The sequence below is a fragment of the Manacus candei genome, unplaced genomic scaffold, assembly GCF_025592945.1.
Source record: "Manacus candei isolate 608988 ecotype Guabito, Panama unplaced genomic scaffold, ASM2559294v1 h1tg000225l, whole genome shotgun sequence".
NCBI classification, from domain to species: domain Eukaryota; kingdom Metazoa; phylum Chordata; class Aves; order Passeriformes; family Pipridae; genus Manacus; species Manacus candei.
Genome location: NW_026138273.1, coordinates 8,666 through 31,889, shown reverse-complemented (window position 1 = coordinate 31,889; position 23,224 = coordinate 8,666). Strand labels below are relative to the sequence as shown.

At 53.0% G+C, this 23,224-nt stretch overlaps 2 protein-coding genes across 2 annotated transcripts in view; one reads left to right on the top strand and one right to left on the bottom strand.

Annotated features, from left to right (window-relative positions):
- Positions 1-8,642, bottom strand: part of LOC127464451 (zinc finger protein 3-like) — a 51,372-nt gene extending 42,730 nt beyond the window's left edge. The window contains exons 1-2 of the mRNA XM_051774788.1: positions 8,507-8,642; positions 8,000-8,318 (exon numbers count right to left, since the gene is read on the bottom strand). Coding sequence (XP_051630748.1) covers positions 8,000-8,318; positions 8,507-8,558 — 371 coding nt within the window. The 5' untranslated portion in view covers positions 8,559-8,642. The remainder of the gene's footprint in view (positions 1-7,999; positions 8,319-8,506) is intronic.
- A 10,611-nt stretch (positions 8,643-19,253) lies between these two features.
- Positions 19,254-21,469, top strand: LOC127464458 (olfactory receptor 14J1-like). Its single transcript, XM_051774796.1, has 2 exons — positions 19,254-20,188; positions 21,442-21,469. The coding sequence occupies exons 1-2, from the start codon at positions 19,254-19,256 to the stop codon at positions 21,467-21,469; spliced, it is 963 nt and encodes a 320-aa protein (XP_051630756.1).
- Positions 21,470-23,224: the final 1,755 nt, after the last annotated feature.

Genomic DNA, 23,224 nt, shown 5'->3' with positions numbered 1-23,224 from the left:
GTCCTGCTCTGCAGCAGCTTCTCCTGCTGCACCCCAGCAAATCCAGCAGAGCCATCCTGACAGCTCCTGCCACTGCTGCCATTTGGCAGCTGGGAGAGGCACTTGCAGGAACTCACCTGCACTGCTCTGCAGCCACAGCCTGACCGTGGCAAAGGGCTGGCAAGGTTCCTGCCCTGAGCAGCTCTGCCCTGTCCTCCCACCCCAGGATCCCTTGAACCTCCTGCTCCCTTCTCCTCTCTGCCCTTGCTGCCTACAGCTCCTGCCCTGCTCTGCCATATGGCCACTTCCTCTGCACTGCAGCAACTGGGAGAGTCCTGCTGAAAGATCCTGGAAGCTGTGGGATGTGGCAGCTTTAGGAGATTCCTCCAGGAAGACAAGTTAAACTTTCCTACAGCCAGAGAATTCTTCCTTCAAATCCTGGGAAGGTTTCTTGCCTAGTGAGAGCTCAGTCACCGCCCAGCCCAGGCTGCCTCTCATCTCTCTGCCTTCTCTCCTGTGCCCTGGGTGCTGCAGGCAGTGCCCTCAGCCCTGCTGGGCTGTGCAGAGGAGCTGCTCACCAGCAGAGCTGTTTCTTTGAAGCTCTTCTTGCTTGCCAGGAGCTCCCTGTGTGCCAGGAGCCCGGCCCAGCTCAGCAGCACAGCAACAGCCCCAGGCAGCCCTTTCTCTGCCCCTCTGGGCTCCGTTCAGCTGTCCCTGGGGCTCCAGGGAAACTGCTGGGACACAGCCGAAGGAAATAATGATGTGCCTTCTCTCAGCTGGGCACAGACACTTCTTTCAGCACTGTCATTTCTCCAAACAGACACAGAGTTAAGTCCAAGAGTCCCCTTTTCATGTCCCATCATTAGACAGGAAACCCGACAGTGCCCAGGAGGGATCTCCTTCCCCTGCACTGAGGGAAGGGACTCAGCTGAGTCAACAGAGGTGTCTCCTTGTGGCTCTGCAGACCCGGGGCCAGAAGGACACTCAGCTCCCTCCACAACCCCCATGGGCTGGGATTCCTCCTGCCCCACTTCAGTGGGACCAAAACAGGCCCCTGCAGGTGACTCCTTGTCCCAGCTCCCATGGGAATGAATGAAGACCAAAGCCAGGCGTGACCTGCTGGGACACAAAGCCCTGGTTCCTTCTGAGGGGCCAGAGGTGACTGAGATTCCTGCTGGGAACTGCAGGCTCCAATGGAGCAGTTCCTAGGGACAGGGCAGCAGCTGTGGGATCTTCTTGGAGGCTGCTGGGACATTGCTTTGGCCAACTTCAGTGGCAGAAGGTGCCCACATGTAGGACAGGGGAACCTGTCACTGTTCCTTCTGTCCAGGGTAGCCCCTAGAGGTGTTCAGGTGACCAAATGGAGTCAGGTGGCACAGGGAGAGAGGTCTCTCTCCTGTTCTTTATCAGGGTATTTTCTACATGTCCTCAGAGTAAAATGGCAGTTGTCTCCTGGACATCCCTTCAATGCTGAACCTAATTCAGGGCAGCAGAGCCTGGATTGAACAGCCAAAGAGGGGCCTGTAGTGCCAGGGGAGGTGCCAGGGCTCTGCAGCACAAGTGCAGCAGCTGCCATGGACAGCACAGGGCCTGTGCAGGAACCCCCTCCCCATTCCCAGCAGTTGTGTGACAGGCACCACCCAGGGCTTCTCAGACACATTGGGGGCCTTTGGGGCAGGGAGTGAATCCCAGCCCTGCAGGGACACAAAGGCTGTCCCTTCTCTGCCCAGCCAAGGCCGGGCCAGGCACGAGTCCAAATCCCATCAGCCCAGGCTGTCCACACTTGTTCCCTCACTCTGCTGGCTCTTCTCTCCCCCAGCATTTCAGCAGCATGTGCTGATCTCCTCAGGGATCAGGCCTGGGATTTTCCCCCTGGGCCTGAGTCCCAGCACATCCACCCCCAAGGCCATTGTCAGCAAAGCCTCTGCACACCCCAGCTCTCGGGGCTTTCAGAGCAGCTTTCCCCACTGCAAGTCTGTTCTTACCCCGGTGCCCCACTGAGGGGCTGCAGCCAGACAGGCCCCAATGCCCTGCGTGTGGGGCACAGGCAGGAGGAGCTGCAGCCCCAAGTCTCTCTCCATTCCACTTGCAGGCAATAACAGCCCAGGCCTGCTGAGACAGTTCCCAGGTTGCAGGGCTGTGATGGGTTGGGAGAGAAGGCCAAGGAGACACAGGAGAGAAAGAGCAGGAGAGAGGTGTCCTCAGTGGGAAGGAGCTTCCTGGAGCTGTGGAGCTGCTCTAGGGGCTGAACAAACTGGGTGAACTTTTGTGGGTGAGGGTCAGAGGAGAGACTGGTTTGGGTGACCTTGTGGAGTGAGACAAAGAGCCCATTGGAGTTGGCTTTGATAACCTTGGAATTCACTGGAAAGGCCCCATGACAGGATGCAAAGAGTGCCAGAGGTTTGTGCAGGGTCTTGGTGAAGACACCCCTTGGGACACAGACCTTTAGAGCACAGCTGGCAGGTTGGTGGACAACAGGGAGGCTCATCTGCATCTGCTTCTCTCCAAGAGGAACCAAGAGGTTGCCATGGTAACTGACTGTAGCGATGGGAATGTATGGTGGTTGCCATGGTAACTGAGTGTAGCAATGGGAATGTATGAGGGTTGCCATGAAAACTAACCATAGCAATAGAAATGTGTGATGGTTGCCATGGTAACTGACACTGGCAATGAGACTGTATGTGGTTGCCATGGTAACCGACCATAGCAATGGGAAGTATGATGGTTGCCACAGTAACTGACTGTAGTGACGAGAATGTATGGTGGTTGCCATGGTAACTGACCATAGTAACGTGAATGTATGATGGTTGCCATGGTAACTGACCGTACCAACGGAAATGTATGATGTTTGCCATGGTTACTGACCGTAGCGACGAGAATGTATGGTGGTTGCCATGGTAACTGACCATAGAAACAGGACTGTATGATGGTTGCTATGGTAACCGACCAAAACAGTGGGAATGTATGCTGTTTGCCATGGTAACCGACCGTAGTAATACAATGTATGAGGTTTGCCATGGTAAATGTCCGTAGCAGTGGGAGGTATGATGGTTGCCATGTGTCCTGGTTAGGACAGCTGGGACCGATTCATCACTGGATGAGTGTAGCCCAAAAGTGTGTATTCTATGGCCTTCCATGCCGTTTTCCCAGAAACTGATGTCAGTAGAGGCCTGCAAGGGGGGGAGGATGTTCCTGAGCAACCTCATGCCCTTTTATGGACTGAGCATCCTCATACCCTTTTATGGAATTCCCCACTCTAAGGGAAGGACGAAGCATCCTTTTATGGAATTCTCCGCTCTGAGGGGAGGACTGGGCATTCCTGCCTGAACTGGAGAATATATAAACCTGGAATTTCAGAACCTTACTACCACTCGTGGGATCCAGAGGAGGACTGCAGCTCACTGCTCTCAACCAGACTGAGACCACCACCCTCAACTGGACTGCAATCACCACTTTTGACCAGACTGCAACACCTCTCCCACCAGCAGGTTTTTTCCCTTCTCCCTTTACTTTGGACTCAAGGGGGGGCCCAAGGAACACCACTTTGTTCATGCCCCAGGGTGCTGGGTTATACATTTGGGTTTTGTGGGTTAAGACCAATTGTTTATTTGTATAATTGTACTTACTGTATTATTTTAATAAATTGTTATTCTGATTTATAATCTCTCCTTTGAATTGAGTTCATTTCCCCTGCTGGTTAACTCTTAAACCAGCACAAGGGGCCAGAACTGGACACAGCACTCCAGGTGGGGCCTCCCCAGTGCCCAGCACAGAGGGGCAATCAGTTCTCTGCTCCTGCTGGCCACACTCTTCTCCACAAAGGCCACCATGCCCTTGGCCTTCTTGCCCCCCTGGGCACACTCTGCCTCATATCCAGCTGCTGCCAAGCAGCACCCCCAAGTCCCTTCCTGCTGAGCAGCTCTCCAGCCCCTCTGCCCCCAGCCTGGAGCGTTCCAGGGGGTTGTTGGGAACCAAGGGCAGGCCCTGACACTTGGCCTTATTGATCCAGCCTGTCCAGATCCCTCTGCAGAGCCTTCCTGCCCTCCAGCACATCCACACTCACACCCAACATGGTGTTGTCCACGACTTTCCTGAGGGGGCACTCAATCCCCTGCCCCAGATCATCCACAACAATGTGAAACAGGAGCAGCCCCAACCCTGAGCCCTTGGGAACCCCACTAGTGACCGGCCCCACCTGGATTTCCTTCCATTCCCCACCACTCCCTGGGCCATCAGACACTTTGTCCCCCAGCAAACAGTTCCCCAGGCAAGCCATGAGCAGCCAGTTTGTGCAGGAGATGCTGGGGGAGATGGTGCCAAAGGCTTTCTGGAATTCCACAGAGACACATCCCCAGACTTACCCTCAGCTGCTGAGTGGGTCCTTTGTCAGAGAAGGAGATGAGGTTGGTCAGGCAGGACCTGCCTTTCCCAATCCCACACTGGCTGGGCCTGATCCCCTGGTTGTCCTGCCCCTGCCATGGGATGGCACTGAGGAGGATCTGCTGCATGGACTTCCCCGGTCCTGAGGCCAATGGGACAGGCCAGGAGTTCCCCAGATGCTCCTTTTGGCCCTTCCTGTGCATGGGCATCCCATGTGCTTGTTGCCAGTCAGCTGGGACTTGTGCAGTTCTGCAGCACTGCTGGGCAATGAGTGAGAGTGGCTTGGCCAGCTCTTTCTCCAGCTCCCTCAGGACTCTTGGCTGCATCCCATGTGGGCCCAGGCACTTGGGGGGGTCTCATTGGCAGAGCAGGTCACTGACCATTTCCTCCTGCATTGTGGGGGCTTCACTCAGCTCCCCATCAGCAGCTTCCAGCCAAAGCCTGCCTGCCAGGTGTCCAAGGGGTCAGTTCTGCTGCCCCCTCCTTCCTTCCCCCACAATGGAAAACTCCCTCATTTTGGGTCCCTGTGCCCCAGACGGCTCCGACCACCACCTCACCCACCAGTCCCACAATCATGGAATGCTTTGGCTTGGCAGGGGCCTTCAAGAGCATTTCAACACCCTCAGAGGAAAGAATTCCTTCCTACTCTCTCTTCCAACCCTTCCCTTTCTCAGTGTGAAGCCACTTCCCCTTGTCCTGTCACTCCAGGCCCTTGTCCAAAGTCTCTCTCCATCTTTCTTGTTGGTTCTCTTCAGGCACTGGAAGGCCACAATTAGGTCACCCCAAAGCCTTCTCTTCTCCAGCCTCAACAATCCCAATTCTCTCAGCCTTTCCTCACAGCAGAGCTGCTCCATCCCTCTGATCCTCTTGCTGCTCCCCTCTGGACTTTCTCCAACAGGTCCATGTCCTTCCTGTGCTGGAGCCCAGAGCTGGAGGCAGCTCTGCAGGGGTGACAACATTACAGTCCTGTGTGTTCCAGCAAGGACACTGTGGAACCTCCTGGAGTAAAGGGGCCATTGGGACACTGCAGGGCCTTCTGGAGCCAAAGGAACCCTGGGACACTGTGTAATCTCATGGAATCAAGGGAGCACTGTCACCCTGGAAAAAACTCCTGGAATTCAGGGCCCATTGTGACACTGCAGCTCCCCATGGAACAAAAGGAACCCTGGGAGACTGCAGAAACTCATGGAACCAAGGGACCATTGGGACATTGAGGGGGCTGATGGAATCAGGAGGCCATTGGGACAATCCAGGGCCTCATGAAATCAAAGGAATTCTGGGACACTGTCGAACCTCCTGGAACCAAGGGTTCCTGGGGACATGTGTGTCCTCCTGGAACCAAGGGAGCCCGGAGATATTTCTGAACCTCCCAGAATCCAGGGCCCATTGGGACCCTGCAGAACCTCCTGCATTCAAGTGCTCCTTGTGAAACTGCAGGCTCTCCTGGAACCCAAGGATTCCTGGAACACTGCAGAGCTCACGGAACCAAGGGGCCACTGTCCCACTGCAGCTCCTTCTGAAGCACAAGGGACCCTGGGACAATGGGAAATCTCTGAGAATCCAAAGGGCATTTTGGGGACTGCAGGGCCTCATGGAAGTAAAGGAATCTTTGGAGACTGGGGAAGCTCATGGAATCAAGGGGCCATTGTGACATGTGGGGCCTCCTGGAAGCAAAGGAACCCTGAGAATTTCTGTGGGAACAAGTTAAGGCAGCAGCAGCTGCATTCAGTTAATCAGGATCCAAAAGGAGTGTTTTGGCCTTGACTGGTGTTTTCCATCCAGAGAGTGCTGTTTGCCAAAGTGGAAACCACTTGGAACGCTCTGCATGGTTTTTTCTCTGTGTTTTTCTCTGGTGGCTGAACACAGCCAGCACATGAGGGGAGGGGAATGTGTGGGATCAGGGCACTGCTTTGGGGCCATGCTGGGAATTCCAGTGGACTAAAAGACAAACCCCAGGTGCTGTTTCCAAAGGAACCCCAATTAAAGGGGGACGCCGGAAAGATGGGCGGACAAGTCCTGCAATGGAACTCTGTGTGTGCAGCCTCATTTTCTCCTTCAGTGCCCACAGGAGAGAGGGCAAAAAGTGGGGGTTGGGACCCAAAAACTGTTCAGGGGGGAAATGGGGGATTGAGGGGACAATGGGAATATGGAAGGAACAGGGAGAAGGGTGGAAAAGGGGGGGTGGTCTGGTGGGTCGGATGGTCTAATGGGGGTCTTTGGGCACACAGGGGTTGGGAAAGGGGGGTGGCCCCCCTGAGCTCCCAACTTCCTGTGGGGTGCTGGATCAAATCTCAGCCTTGGATTATGCCAACACTTTCAGTTTAGAGGAATTACAGAGGTGTAACTGAATCATTTTTGTCCTCCAGGTTAAATGATGGTAAACCAGATCTACTGAGAGAAATTAATTTATTTAGGGTTCCAAATGATCAGACAAAAGATCTTCATCAGAATTATTTACTGCAAAACAGAAACACTAAAACTACCAGGAGAACAGCATAAGATAGGACAGTGCTCTACATTAAAGCAATTGTTGAAGCAATTCTACCCAAGCTGGCACAAAACCTGTAATTCCTAATTACGGTTGGATGGAACTCCCCCAGACCAACATTCATGGAGAGAGATCTCTGCTCTCAACCTCCAGCAGTGACCTTGGGGGGTCCCCAGCCAGGGCAGGAATCTCCACACACCCCCCAAGAAGGGTTCTGTTGGAAAAAGCTGCCCTTGGGAAAGGGGACTGGTCTTTTCTTGTCAAAAGTGATGGACTGACAGTCACTGGTCTCAGGGGTTGCCTCCCCATCAGGGGCTTCATTCGGGGTGGAAGCAGCAGCCAAAGTTCTTCCTGCACTCGAGGTACTGGAAGGGCTTCTCTTACTGGTGGGTCCGTTGGTGTCTGGTCAAGCCAGACCTGTTGGTGAAACTCTTCCCACACTCCCCACACTTGTAGGGTTTCTCCCCGGTGTGGATGCGCTGGTGCCTGACGAGGTTGGAGTTCTGGTTGAAGCCCTTCCCGCAGTCGGTGCAGCGGAAGGGCCTCTCATCCGTGTGCGTCCGCTGGTGCCCGAGGAGATGTGAGCTGGTCTGAAACCTCTTCCCACATTCCAAGCACTGGTAGGGCCGTTCCCCGGTGTGGATGCGCTGGTGGGTGATGAGGTTGGAGCTGTTCCTAAAGCTCTTTCCACATTCCTCACAGAGGTAGGGACATTCCCCAGTGTGGATGTGCTGGTGTCGGATCAGGTGGGAGCTTTTCTTAAAGCTCTTCCCACATTCCTCACAAAGGTAGGGACGTTCCCCAGTGTGGATGAGCTGGTGTTGGATCAGGCTGGAGATGCGCTTGAAGCTCTTCCCACATTCCCCACACGTGTAAGGCTGTTCAGCAGTGTGGCTGCGCTGGTGGCTGAGGAGGCTGGAGTTGTACCTGAAGCGCTTCCCACATTCCCCACATGTGTAGGGCTGTTCCCCGCTGTGGATGCGCTGGTGGTAGAGGAGGCTGGAGTTGTACCTGAAGCTCTTCCAACATTCTCCACACGTGTAGGGCCGTTCCCCAGTGTGGATGAGCTGGTGGGTGCGGAGGTTGGACCTCTGCCTGAAGCTCTTCCCACATTCCCCACATGTGTAGGGGCGTTCCCCAGTGTGGATGTACTGGTGTTCCATCAGGTGGCTGTTGTTCCTGAAACTCTTCCCACATTCCAAGCACCTGAAGGGCTTCCCCCTGCTGGGAGGCTGCTCAGGGACCACCAGCTCAGAGCTCCCCCTCAAGCTCCGGCCGCCTTCCCGGCACAGGCTGGCTCTTTCCTCCTCAGAGCACCCTGGGCTGGCTTTGGAGCCCCTCCTGCGGGGGGATCTCCGGCCCTTTTCCTCCCCGCTGCCTTCCTGCGCCGGGGAGCCCTTCAAAACGGCCTCTCCCACCAGGGTCTCACGGGGGGATTTGTCCTCCGGGCTCTCCCTCCTCAGCTCGGGGCCTGGGGCAGGAAGCAAGAAGGACAGGCAGGGGATTTGCCTCCGGCCCACAGGGAAGGCCAAGGACATCCCCCCAACTCCGGCCCCGGCAGGACGGCGGCGCCAGCGGGGTTGTCCTGCAGCCGGGGCCATGCTGGGCTGACAGAGCCAGCACAACACCCGCCCAAAGGGACACTGACTTCCTCCTCACCTGCCTGGGGGGCCCAAGGCATCTTCCTCTTCCTCGCAGCCTCCTCCTCCATCCGACCAAGCTTTGGGAAGGACAAATCCTGATGGGGGGGAAAACAAGGGCTGAGTGTGTTGGCTTGGGGGTTCCTCCTGCCCAAGTCCATCTCTAGAACTCAACAGACATCCTGTGACCATAAAAACCTCCAAAACACCAAGACTCAGCCCAGAAAACCCCAAATCATCAAGATTCAGGCAAAAGTCTGTAAGAAATAGTGAGAAGACTCCTGCCCCCCCAAACTGAAAAGCTGAGATTCACCTAAAAATACTCTAAAATATGAAGATTAGCCCAAAAAAATTTTCCTAAGATTTCCCCTTCTCTGGTTTCCCCCCTCTAGGGTTCAGAGAGTCTCCCCTCTCTGGGATGCTGGGGGTTCTACCTAGAGATGCTGGGAGTATTGGGGGTCCCAAGGCTCCCTTCTCCTCTGATTCTCGCTTTCGGGATGCTGCATTCCCAGAAATTCCCCCTCTCCAGGTTCTCCACTTTGTTGTCCTAGGGGATCCCAGGGGTCCCCACTGTCCAGGCTTCCCCTTCTCCGTGCCCCCCCTCTCCAGGCTCTCAGGGCTCTCGAAGCTCCTCCCTATCTCCAGCCTCCCTCGCTCTCCAGGAATCAAGGCATGGGGACACCGAGGCACCCCCACGGCAACCCCGCTCCCGCTCTCCCAACTCCCCTCAGCCACTCCTCCCACCCCTTTCACATCAGCCCCCCAAACCCCGGCTCCCCCCAGCTCCCTTTGGGGGTGACCCACCCGCTCTTTTCCCTTCTCTCTGTACAAAATTGCTTCCCAATATCCAACCTAAACTTCCCCTGGCACAGCTCCAGACCCAGCCCTCTTGTCCTACTGCTGCTTCCTGGCAGAACAGCCCCACTCTCACCTGGCTCCAACCTCCTGGCAGGGACTTGCAGACAGTCAGGAGGTCTCCCCTGAGCCTCCTCTTCTCCAGCCTCAACACCCCCAGCTCCCTCAGCCTCTCCTCACACCACTTGTGCTCCACTCCCTTCCCCAGCCTCGCTGCTCCTCTCTGGATCCTCTGACCCCAAAAATGCTCCCCCTGCCATAGAAAGGCCAAGGGCATCTGGGGACAGTTGGGGGCTTTGTGGGGCATTGGGTGATTACTGGGGGATACTGGGACACACTGGGGGGAACCAGAGAGCAATGGGAGGACTGAGGGGGTATTGAGGGACACTGGGAGGGCACTGGGAGGGACTGGGGGGGAACTGGGGCACACTGGGGGGCACTGGAAGAGAACTGGGGAGTTACTGGGGGATACCAGGACACACGGGGGGACACTGGGAGGTTACTGGGCCATACTGGGGGTTACTGGGTGCTCACTGCAGGATCACTGGGCCATACTGGGGGGCAGTGGGAGGTCACTGGGACACACTGGATGGTCACTGAGGGGGTTACTGGGCCATCCTGAGAGTCACTGGGAGGTCACTGGGATATACTGGGGGCACTGGGATCCCCTTACCCAGATGTGGTACATCTCCCCCTCTGGATTTTGGGGGGCATCCCTAGGACCCCTCCCCTGGGGGCTGGGGACCCCCTGAACCCCACTGCTGTGCTTTAGGGGACCCCTAAAATCCCCTCAAAACCCCTGAAATCCCCCCCTCGACCCATCGAAACCTCCTCAAGGACCCCTCATCCTTCCCCAGCATCCTCTAAACCCTCTCAGTGACCCACAAAACCCACCTGGGACCCCTCAAGCCCATTCAGGGACCCCCAATCAGCCTCATGGACCCTCAAAACAGTCTGGGACCCATTAAACCCCCCAAAACTGCCTCCAAGGTCCCCGCAAAGCCTCCCAGGAACCCCAAACCTCCCCAGAGACCCCCAAAGCCCACCTGGGACACCCCAAATCTTCTCAGAAAAATAAACCCCCATCAGAGCCCCGCAAAACCCTTCAAGGACCTTCAACCTTCCCCCCCGAGTCCTTTCAGGGACCCCTCAAAACGTCCCCGGGAACCCCCGAACCCCCCCGCTAAACCCCTCCGAGCCCTCCAGCCTTTCCACCCACACCCGCGCTCCCCGCAGCCCCCGAGGGGATCCCCAGACCCCGCTCTCGCCGCCCCCCCGCCAACTCACCCAGCGAAGTGCAGCGGCCGCAGGCGAGTCCTCCTCACTCCCGACCACGAGGCCAAAATGGCGCTCGCTCCGCGCGCCCTCCGCCTTTACAGACCCGCCCCGCAGCCAATCAGCGCGCGGTCACGGCCCCTGCCCGCCCCCCGCCTGCGCGGGGCATTGTGGGAGTTGTAGTCCCTGCGGCGGGGGAGGATCGAACGTTTTGGTTTTTAGTTTTCCTGTCTTCTTTTATTTTCTCTTTTTTCTTTCTTTTTTCTTTATTCTTTATTTTCTTCCCTTTTTTCTCTCTCTTTTTTCTTTTTTCCCTCTTTTTCCTTTTTTCTTTCTTTTTTTCTCATTTTTTCCTTTTTTTCTTTCCTTTTTTTTCTCTTTTTTTTCTCTTTTTTCTCTTTTTTTCTCTTTTTTTTTTACTTTATTTTTTTCTTATTATTTCCATTTCCCTTTTTTTTTTACATTGTTTTCTATCAGTTGTACTTTCAAGGAAAATGTAAACACATATCAAAACAATCTCCACGTTCATATCTTACAACAACAGATAATCTGCCATTGTTCCAGGTTTGTGAGGATTCCCAAGATCACAAACACTGAGACACCAAGGGTGAAAGTGAAGCAACTTTATCCTGTCCCTTGCCACAGCCTTCAATCCACACCCAGCCCTGGATTTCTGCAAAGCCGCTGGGCAGGAGCAGGAGATGGAACTGGTGCTCGGCGGGAGGGGCAGCAACAACAAACCCGTGTCTTTGGCACAGGGGAAGGAATTTAGTGCTTGAGGGGTTACATTCCACAGGCTCCCCTGGGGATCAGCTCATGCTTGGACAGTGAGAACAACAAGAACATTCCTAATAAAAATGCCAGAGGGAAGGGAGCGGAGGGGGAGCAGGGGCAGGAAAAGGAAGCAGAGCGATGGAAGATGGGCTGGGGCGGTCGGGGCTGGAGGAAGGCAGGCTGGACAATGCCTTGTTTGGTCCAGCAGCTGGACCAGCTCCAGGGCAGGTGTCGGGGGAGCCTCTGCCACAGGGACATGGACAAACAGACCCTACAAAAGCTCTCAGAGGGGTTGGGGGCTCTGGGCGGGGCTGCGCTCTCGCCTCAAGCCAGGATACCCCAGGGCAGTGGAACAGCAATTCCTGTCAGCTCCCAGCAAAGATTATTGGGGTTTGCACTGGGGAAATATTGACGCTCCAGCTTCTTCTTCTCTTTTTAGAACTTTGAGCTTGCAGTCGGGTAGAAGGGCTGGTGGGGGAGTGGGAAGAGACCCACTGAGGGACACATCTCATCCCTCAGTTAGATGGAGCTAAACCCCTGATCTTGCTTAGGAAGAGCTGCTGATGCTCAGTTTTCTTCTTTCCCTTCTACTTTAGTGGGATATTACATTTCCCTGCAGTATTGGTGATAGAATGGTATGTCAGCTGGAATGGTTTGGTTCTTGCAGAAAGCATAAATGCATTTTAAGGAAGGTATTTTTACAGAGGTGAGGCCTCCAAAAAAACCAGAAAACCCCAAAAGTAATATAAGTGCAGAATAAAGTGAACTTTGGAGTTTTCTTTTTAATTCTTGGGTAGAAAAGCCATCCCAGTTAGGGACAGCAATTTACTGCATTGCTGAAAAAAAAAACAACCAACAAACAAAAAAAGAAATCTGAATTTGTTCTCTTTCAAAATTGTTTTTGATCATAATAATCCTCCTAGTGAAAAGGGCTAATTTACTCTTTCTAGAGGAATATTTTAAGTGTGATTATCACAATATCACAGCTGCTGAAAAGGTCTAAAATAGGACATGGACCTTGAACCCGTTCCTGCGTTTAGGATGTGGTGTTTACATTCAAGAAACAATAGAACTGCAACTCATTTATTAAGGTATCATCTCAAAATGTTCACTCTTGCTCTGTAAAGACATGCCACAAGGATTGTAGAAAGCTTGCAGTATCCCATGAAGTACATGTGGTATTTTATCAGTGTAAATATAAGATTATACTATATATATTTTTTATATATATTATATATATATATACTTATATTATATATAAGATTTTCAAGATTTCTGCTGGCAGTACTCCATAACTAAAGTAAGTTTTCCCTTTGGTGCTGCACTAGTTTATGATTTAATTGTTACTGACATTCCACCAGTCATATTATTAGCTTCACCAAATGAAAGGGAAATAATCCTGTATTAATTAAAGAGAGCAACTGAATTCCCTCAGTCATCTTATCCTTGGCTGTCTGAGACAGTGATGCACTTCAGCTTCCCTAAAGAAACTTCCACCAAAAAAGAGCTTGGGGTGATAGTGAGAGATCCAGATTGAAGGGTGTACCTGAATTATCTTTAGGGAGGAGACCTTTTTTCGTGGGTGACAGGCAATGTGCCTGTGGCTCCCTTTTTCTTTCTGGGTTATTTTTCCCTTTCTTTTTGTCAGAGGCTTTGGAAAAGCTGTTTTGTCAAGAGAATAATATTCATTTATAGCCATGTGAACGGTTTCTATCCTATACCAGTGAAGGCAGTCACCTAAATACCCATACCCATGCCTTTGAAAATAAAACAAGGAGAAAATATGGAGTATTTGTTTGAGACCAGATAAACTGAATGTAGTTCAGTAACATGGTAAGGCAATTGCTGTTATTGCACAGAGGCATTTCTTTCTATGCTGGAACTGAGGGGAGCAGCAAAATCTAAAAGCCTTGCTCTGTGTCTTTGTGAACACACTGTGGGTAAGTTCAAAGGAGCATTCAGAGATTGTGTTGTGTGAGCCTTTTTCCCTCAGATCAAAACAAGGAGTAATTATTGCTAAATCCAGCAGATGGCTTTTTCTCTTTATTCCCAATCACTGATTAAAGAAACATAACTCAGATGTGATCTCACTCTGTGCTCCAGTGACATTAACATTAGAACAAGATTGTCACTGTCTACTGGTCTCTTGTGCTCCTCACTGGAAGGCACTTGGTGCACCCCTGGATATCCTGCTAATGAGGTAAAAACTAACCCTTCTAAAGTTCCAGATTTTCCTCACCTGTTTGGACACAGTTGGACAAACTGGACCAAGTTAGTACTTGAAAGTCATCTGCTGGATTTAGTATTAGTTATTCTTTGTTTTGATCGTAGAGGAAAAAAGCTCACACAACACAATCTCTGTGGACCCAACAGAGAAAACATCCCCAGGGTCTTGTTAGAGCACAAACCTGCAAACAGGGATGACAGGTCAGAGAATCACAGAATCATCAAGGTTGGAAGAGACCTTCCAGATCTTCTAGTCCAACTGTCAACCCAGCACCACCAGAATCACCCCTAAACCCCATCCCAAAGCGCTACATCCAGATGCCACCTGAATGCTTCCAGAGACTCCACCACCTCCCTGGGCTACTTGTTCCAATGCCTGAGCACTCTCTCAGTGGAAAAAGGGTTTTGAATATCTAATATGAACCTTGCCTGATGCAATTTAAGGCTGTTTCCTCTCTTCCTGTCACTAAAGGCTTTGCAGAAGAGACCGACCCCATACCCACTAAAACCTCCTTTCAGGTCATTGCAGAGAGCAATGAGGTCCCCCCTGAGCCTCCCCTTCTCCACACTCAACCAGCCCAGTTCCCTCAGCCGTCCCTCAGCAGACATGTTTTCCAGAGCCTTCCCCAGCTCCCTTCCCTTCTCTGGACACGCTCCAGCCCCTCAAGGGCCTTTTGGCACTGAGGGGCCAGAACTGGACACAGCACTCCAGGTGGGGCCTCCCCAGTGCCCAGCACAGAGGGGCAATCAGTTCTCTGCTCCTGCTGGCCACACTCTTCTCTACAAAGGCCACCATGCCCTTGGCCTTCTTGCCCCCCTGGGCACACTCTGCCTCATATCCAGCCCCTGTCAAGCAGCACCCCCAAGTCCCTTCCTGCTGAGCAGCTCTCCAGCCCCTCTGCCCCCAGCCTGGAGCGTTCCAGGGGGTTGTTGGGACCCAAGGGCAGGCCCTGACACTTGGTCTTATTGATCCAGCCTGTCCAGATCCCTCTGCAGAGCCTTCCTGCCCTCCAGCACATCCACACTCACACCCAGATCAGTCAGTCTCCCAAACAGGACAAAGTCTGACCACCAGCAGTCCAGGCTGTCAGTTCTGCTGCCCCCTCCTTCCTCCACCCAGAATGGAAAACTCCATCATTTTGGGGTCTCTGTGTCCGTCGGCTCCGACCACCACATCCCCCACCAGTCACAGAATCATGGAATGGTTTGGGTTGGAAGGGACCTTAAAGAGCATCTCAGTCTAACCCCCTGCCATGGGCAGGGACACCTTCCACTAGACTCAGAGCTCAGAGCCCCATCCAACCTGGCCGTGAACACTTCCAGGGATGGGGCAGCCAGAACTTCTCTGAGCAACCTCTGCCAGGATCTCACTACCATCACAGTCCAGAAATTCTTCCTAATATCCCATCTAACCCTTCCCTTTCTCAGTGTGAAGCCATTCCCCTTGTCCTGTCACTCCAAGACCTTGTCCAAAGTCTCTCTCCATCTATCTTGTTGGCTCCCTTCAGGCACTGCAAGGCCACAATTAGGTCACCCCAAAGCCTTCTCTTCTCCAACCTCAACAATCCCAATTCTCTCAGCCTTTCCTCACAGCAGAGCTGCTCCAGCCCTCTGATCCCTTTGATGGTCTCCTCTGGAGTCGCTCCAACAGGTCCATGTCCTTCCTGTGCTGGAGCCCAGAGCTGGAGGCAGCTCTGCAGGGGTGACAACATTACAGCCCTGTGTGTTCCAGCAAGGACACTGTGGAACCTCCTGGAGTAAAGGGGCCATTGTGACACTGTAGGGCCTTCTGGAGCCAAAGGAACTCTGAGACACTGTGGAACCTCATGGAACCAAGGGTTCATTGTGCCATGAAGGGCCTCTTGGAACTAAGGGAGCCCTGAGGCATTTCGGGACCTCATAGAATCAAGGGGCCATTGTGACACTGAGGAACCTCAGGGACTCATGGAACCAAAGGAACCCTGGGACAATGTGGAACCACATGGAATTACTAGGCCACTGTGACACTGCAGGGCCTCATGGAACCCATGGAACCCTGAGACTTTTCAGAACCTCATGGAATCAAGGGGCCACTCTGACACTGCAGAGCGTGAGGGAGACAAAGGGATCCTGGGACACTGTGGACCTAAAGAAATCAAGGACCCATATTGGCATTGTGGAACCTCATGGAATCAAGGGGCCATTGTGACACTGCAGGGCTCATGGAACCAAAGCATTCCTGGGACACTGTGGAATCTCATGGAACCAAGGGGCCACTGTGATATGTGGGGCCTCCTAGAACCAAAGGAGTTCTGACACATTTTGCAAACCCATGGAATCAAGGGTCCATTATCACACTGCAGAGCCTTATGAAGCCAAATGGACCCTGAGACTCTGTGGAACCTCATGGAATCTAGTGGCCATTCCCACCCTCTAAAACCTCTTGGATACTCTCAGGTTCCCATTATTAAGAGACACTGTGGTGGTTTGGGCTAGGCCTTCCTTGGTGACCAGTTTGTAACCAAGGAAGGGTCCAGATTTACCCAGTATTCCCTATGATTTTTACGTAAGCCAGACTATAAGAAGGAAGGAGAAAAGGTGTTCGTTCTCTTTCCTTCTGGCAGCTTGGAGGTGCAGGTTCCCTGCTGTTGAGTCTGCCGTGCTGGGGAGCGAGGCCTGGTAAGGCCTTGTCGACCTTGGGAGGCGGAGGTTGCCGGCGATCGTTCCGGAGAGAATCTCGGTTTTCCCAGGGAGAGTGGTGGGATTTTTCTTTGCTAACTCTTTAGTTACTAGATCTCGGGCTACTAATTGGGATATATATTTTTTATTTTGGTTTTGTTCCCTTTCCCTTCCCTTTCCCTTGTGAAATTGTATATATATTTCAAATTGTATCTAACAGTACATAAGTGTAAATATATTTATATATATCACTTTAGCTGTCTCTCTCCAGTTCCGGTTTTTCTTAGTTGTCTTTTCTCCCTCTTCTCCCTGAGGTTTTGGGGGGCGGGACGGACTTCTTGTGGTAGGGTTTGGAGACTTGGCAGGGAGCCAGCTTCAAACCACATCAGACACCTCTGCCCAAATTCAGCTGCAAAGGAGACCATGTGCCAAAGTCAGCAGTCCAGCTTTGATTTAACAGTAAATATGAGGGAGAGAGAGAGAAAGAAATTGTGCAATTCTGTCCTGTGGGCTACTTCCAGAGCTTCACCTCCCTTTAGGCCTTGGAATTAAAGGCCTTCCTGTTTGCCACCAGTACTTAGGTCTTGTGGTGCCTTATGGGATTTTCCTGCTTTGACAGTGTTTTGAGACAGTTCATTGTGCCCTTCAAGTCCCTGTATGTGCACACACACCCCACTCTCCCCAGTGTCTGGCCCTCCAAAGAACACAAGCCCTGATGATTTGTAGCTCCCACTCCAGTGGTTGGCACTTGGAGCTCCCTCCGTACCCAGAGCTCAGAGCTCCCTTGTGCCAGAAAGTTTAAAGAGATTGTGCCCCATTCTGCCAAGACAACCCTGGGAAAAAAGTGTCCCTCTGTGTTTCCTGGGATAAGAGCACTCTATTGTCATCTTCCAAAACCTTGGAGAGGTCCCAGAGATCTCCCAGGAAGGAATTTGGGGCCTCAAGCACATGACCCTTATATAGAGGCTGAGGACTCAGGGGTCAGGGGTGTGAAGATTGAGGACAGTAGAGGAGTAGGCTGAGAGGTCTGGAAGGGGGGTGTGAGAGCTGGTGGAGCTTTTCTTCATGGCAGAAAAGAGCCTAAGAAAGAACTAGTGCCACCAAGGGCAGCTGGGGTGGCCTAGACTGGTGACAAGAAGTCAGAAATTTCCCTCTGAGGTCAGTGTTGTGGTGCAATATGTCACAAAGAAGGAGTCTGGATGAGCCCAAGGCTGTGTGTGCAGGAAGAGCCAGGGAGGACGCAGAGATGTCAGTGCAGGAAGGTGCCAGCCAGGTGGGGCAGCCGGGGGGATGACGGCAGCCTGCAGGGAAAGGGGCAGGGCATGGACACCGTAGGACAGCCTGGGTTGGAGAGGAGACAGGCATGGGGAGAAGCTGAAAGGCCCTGACACAGCCACCTTCTGCAGGCCTTTGGCCAGGGCTGCTGTCTGTGCCCCTGAGGCCAGGAGGAGGGGAGTGCCCCTTGCAGCCCTGGGGCCTCATGGCCTCCTTGTCCCTGCTCAGCAGCCTGGCAGGTGCCACCCCATGGTCCTGCCCTTGGCATTGCACATCCCACATCCCAGTGCCCCAGGAAGAGCCCTGCGGAATGAGGCAGGGACAGCATCTGCCTTCACAGGGGCTGGGGGTCAGGGCTTGTCCCTTCAAATTAATGAAACACATCCAGGTTTCCTGAGCATCAGAGCCACCTTTCCCTTGCTTGTCCATCCTTGTCATCACTGTCTGCACTTTTCTGCTCTAACTGGAACCTGGGGACACGTTCTCAGTTGTGTCCCTCAATGAGACTCATTAGCACTACAAGAAATTTTGTGTTTGAATCTCACTTTGACTTCTTGAAAAGTTGTTTGAACTTCCTCTCAGGGACTGAGTCTCATGTAAACAACAACAAACCCCCCCAAGGGTCATTAAATGAGTTGGACCTGTTGCTGTGTTGCTGAGCTGGGCCGGGCTCCTGGCACACAGGGAGCTCCTGGCAAGCAAGAAGAGCTTCAAAGAGACAGCTCTGCTGGTGAGCAGCTCCTCTGCACAGCCCAGCAGGGCTGAGGGCACTGCCTGCAGCACCCAGGGCAGGGGAGTGAGACAGAGAGAAGTTAAAGGCTGTCAGATGTAGAAAGATGCTGAGACCTCACTGGGGGAGAATTTTTAACAGATCTTGGCACAGGAAGTCTGGTCATGCAGGGCAATGGGACTGCAGCTTTTGGAGGCATCTGGGAAAGCTGGCACTGCCCACCAACTACAGATTCTCTAAGTGCAACTCTGAGAGCATCTGGAGTGCAGAGGAGGAGGACATGCTCAGAGCTCCAGCTCCCTCTCAGAATATTTCCAAGACAAAGATTTTTATAAGGTTAAAGAAATTTCCTGAGATTGTGTTTCCAGTTTCCTGCTCTTGAGGAATGGGAGGAATAAATAATTAAGAAAGTATTATTTTTGACAAGTCCCTGAGACATCTGAACTGTGAGTGCTCAGTAGGCCTATCTGAGCTTCCTAATGTGCTTTCAGCCACTGCTCTGCCTGTGGGCAGCACCAGCATCACCTCTACTAGACCCATCAGGACTAGTCTGAGATGTCCTTTTTGCACCTGCAAACGGAATATGACCCCTACCAGTGCAGTCTGTGGTGCTGGGGAAGGAGCTGAGTCTGCTTAAATCAAATGCCATCATAAGGACACTTGACTGTCTCCCTGAGGTTTCCTTCCAAGCTGTGAATTCTCCTCCAGGATGGAAACCTGTCCCTAAACATATCCTTGTTATGTGAAACCCCTGTACAGAAGCACAGTGATGCTAAAACAGAGAAAATGCTGTTCAGTAGGGACCCAGTACTGGAGCTGAAGGAAGATCTCCTAGGAAATCAAAAGGCTGTCTGTGTGTGACATGGGGAGTGTCTGTAGAATACAGCTTTGACTTTGTTTAGATAAGTCCACGCTAACTGTCCTCTTAATGTCTTCTTCTCCTGTGTGGGAAACAAAAACCCAGAGGCAGCAAATGTCCAACAGCAGCTCCATGTCCCAGTTCCTCCTCCTGGCATTCTCAGACAGGAGGGAGCTGCAGCTCCTGCACTTCTGGCTCTTCCTGGCCATCTCCCTGGCTGCCCTCCTGGCCAACGGCCTCATCCTCAGCGCCGTAGCCTGTGACCACCACCTGCACACCCCCATGGGTTTCTTCCTGCTCAACCTCTCCCTCACAGACCTGGGATCCATCTGCACCACTGTCCCCAAAGCCATGCACAATTCCCTCCAGAACAACACAACCATCTCCTACATGGGATGTGCTGCACAGCTCTTTTTCTTTCTGTTTTTCATCTCAGCAGAGTATTATCTCCTCACCATCATGTGCTACGACCGCTATGTTGCCATCTGCAAACCCCTGCACTACGGGACCCTCCTGGGCAGCAGAGCTTGTGCCCACATGGCAGCAGCTGCCTGGGCCGCTGGGTTTCTCAGTGCTCTGCTGCTCACAGCCAATACATTTTCCCTGCCCCTGTGCCAGGGCAATGCCCTGGGCCAGTTCTTCTGTGAACTCCCACACATCCTCAAGCTCTCCTGCTCACATTCCTACAACAGGGAACTCGGGCTTCTCTTGATTTCCATCTCTTTAGCATTTGGGTGTTTTGGTTTCATTATTTTCTCCTATGTGCAGATCTTCAGGGCTGTGCTGAGGATCCCCTCTCAGCAGGGACAGCACAAAGCCTTTTCCACGTGCCTCCCTCACCTGGCTGTGGTCTCCCTGTTTATCAGCACTGCAGCATTTGCCTACCTGAAGCCCCCCTCCATCTCCTCCCCATCCCTGGATCTGGCCCTGTCAGTTCTGTACTCGGTGGTGCCTCCAGCACTGAACCCCTTCATCTACAGCCTGAGGAACCAGGAGCTCAAGGATGCCCTGAGAAAAATGATGACTGGATGCTTTTCAGGAGCAATAAAGTGCCTGTGTTCTGGTGTGTAGCATTCAGAATGGGACTCCTTAATGGTCTAACCTTTTTGTACAGGTTTTTCGTGGAGGTCATTGGGTTCGTCTTGCAATAATTTTCTGTGCAATGAAATATTCTTAGGCATCTGCCTCCTAATTTTATGTCCACCTTTTGATTTTGACCCAGAGACTGTATAAATGATGAATTGTACTGGCTGAGTATTTAAACAAAATAAAGGACCCTGCAGTGCCTTCTTTGTCCAAGACCCTTCTTAGCTGTTCCTAAAGGACAGCACACTGCAGGACAGGGTGTATTTGCAAACAGCAAGGGGACAATAATCCCAGCCCAGCAGCACTGCCAGGGAGCAGCAGTGCTTGGTCTTTGCAGAGCTGCTCTCTTGCCACTTCCACACTGTCCTCCTGAGCCCCTTTCTCACTGTAAGGCCTGAGTGCTCTCTGAGCACAGTCCTGTGGGTTGGAAGCCCTTGGAGCACAGGCAGGGACAGGCCCTGGGAACTTCTCAAGCAGAGTTGGGATCCCTTCCAGCATCTCCAGGATGCTGTGGGATCTTCTGAGGGCAGTGGATCACTTCTTCTGTCACCTTGCTCCAGGGCTGGAACTCTCCTGCAGTGTCCCCATGACACTCCTGCTCTCTGCTTTCCAGGTTCCATTTTCAGATCCAGTCTTCCCCTCCTGTTCACAGGGACATCCTGGGAGTGCTTCAGAGCTGCCATCCTGGGGCAGCTCCTGCCCAGCGTGGGCAGGCACAAGGTCTCTCCAGCTGCTCCTCTCACCTCCCCAGTGCCACTGTTTTCTGCAGCCTCCTCATCCTTGCCCAGCAGAGCCCTCCTGGCACAGCTGGACACAGCCCTTGTTCTACCCCCTCCTCAGGCACCTGCCCAACCCCCTCAGCTCCAGCCTGATGGCCAGAAACCTTCAGGGCAGGGAGGCACTGGGGAAAATGCTGAGGACACCCATGGACTGCAGGGAGAGACCATTGGAGTGGTGGGTCTGTAGGGAGAAATCACTGCTGCCTCCCTTCTGAATCACCCTCAGGACCTGGATAAACCTGGATTTTCTCTTGTTTCCATGAGGTCCTGCAGTGTCAAAATGGCCCCCAATTCCATGAGGCTGCACAGTGTCCCTGGGTTCCTTTGGCTCCATAATGCCCTGTGGCCCCTTGAGTCCATGATGTGTCCTCAGTGTCAGAGTGACCCCTTGATTCCATGAAGTTGTACAGTGTCCCTAGGTTCCATTTTTCCACGAGTTTCCCCAGTGTCACAATGGCCCCTTGATTCCATGAGATTGCACAGAGTCATCACAGAGCTGACCCCACCGAGATGAAAGATTGGGGGAGATTAGGAGGAACTGAGACCAAAAGGATTGGATATTTGGGGAAGGAAAGAGGGGCTTGGCCAAGAGAGAGGAAAGATTTTGATGAGGTAAAAACAGGTTCAGGGAATGCTGAGGGTGCTGAAACAATGACTGGGCAAACATTCCTGAGAGACCTTTACCTTATTTGTAACCTCAAGCCCCAACATGACATAAAAGTGCTGCCCCTCCCATGGAAAGGAATCCACTGCTCTAATCCCAACCTCAACCAGACCTCAAAGGCAAACCCCAAACCCAGAAGTCCAAACTCCAATGCCCATCCCATTCCCAAATCTGTATTACCAGTATGAAAAGCCAAGCTTTAATCCTAACCCAGCCTAAAAATCTCTTCCCCTAATCATGAACCAGACACTGCCAGCAGAACAACAAACCTCCCAAAGTTCTCCCTAATCCCCACCCTGAGCTCTAAACCCCAAGCCCTGACCATTCAGCACCCCCACAGCCCTTGGGAGCAGGGCAAGGACCTGGAGGGCCCAGAGCAGGCCCAGGGGGTTGGCAGAGGAATGGGAGGTGACCTGGATCTGCTCAGCTCTGCAGTGACCCCCAGGAGAAGGGCCTGGGCTCTGGCAGGGATGTCCTGTGGCACAGGGGCTCAGGATCCAAGTTCAGAAGGCCAAGTGCACATGGTAACAGCCAGAGCTGGTGCAGAGCCATCAGGGAGGGTCTAGAAATGCTGCTGGGAGGGGGTGGGAAAGCAGGAGGGGTGTGTGCAGCCTGCAAGGCCAGAGCAGCAGCAGGGCCAGGGCAGGACAGCCTGCAGGAGAGATGGCCAAGGGCTCTGGCAGGGCTGCAAGGCCCAAAGGCACCCAGGCCTTTGTCCCCTTGCCTCTGGCAGCTGCCTCTGCCACTCAGGCCACCACAAGACACTTGCCTGGCAGGTTCTGCACTTGGTTTCTGCCTCGCCCCTCCCTCAGGAGCCTGGCAGGGGTTGCCCAGTTTTGGGCCTTGGTTGTTCCTCCCCCTGCCATCCCAGTGCCCCCCAAACAGCCCTGAGCCAGCCAGGAGGGACAGGATCTGCTGGGCCAGGGCCTGGGGCTCAGCCCTTGGCCTTTGCGCTCCACAAAACCAAGGCAGGTTTTGCTCAGCATTGCAGGGGCCTGCCCAGAGCCTTTGTCTGCCTGCACTCCTGGCCTCCAAGGAGCTGCTCCAAGGAGTCCCTGGGGAGGCTTTGGCAGTGCCTGCCCTCAGTGGGGCCCAGAAATGCTTCAAGGCACTTGCACTTTGGCTTCTGACTTCTTCAGCAGCTGCTTCAATCTTCTCTCAGTACCTCAGGATCATGGGCTGGGCTGCAAACACACCGTGGGGCTCATTAAAATGCAGAAATCCCTCAGGATCTCTTTGTCTTCCTTTAATTGTCTTCAAGGCAATTTCAAAACAAGTCTTCAAAGTTTGTACTTTTTCTTTTTAAGGATGGACATTTTTTAGTTCAGAGGAGAGGTGATAGAGGTGTTCTCCAAGTGATCTTGATGCTGAGTGTCTCCTCAGGAGATCCAGACTGACCCTGTATGATCAGCCTTTCTCCTCACCCCCCAACCTCACCAGTTCTGCCATGGCCCATCTTGGACTGACAGCTGATGCAGCTCCAAACACACTGTGGGACCCATTAAAACATTGAAAAACAAATTATTTCCCTTCCTTTAATTGTCTTCAAGACGTCA

Excerpts from the sequence above, each read along its gene's own strand:
- LOC127464458 (XM_051774796.1), top strand. The coding sequence starts at position 19,254 with ATGTCCAACAGCAGCTCCATGTCCCAGTTCCTCCTCCTGGCATTCTCA. Across the intron at positions 20,189-21,441 it reads TGCTTTTCAGGAGCAATAAA|TTTCCCCAGTGTCACAATGG; the intron begins GTGCCTGTGTTC and ends TTTTTCCACGAG.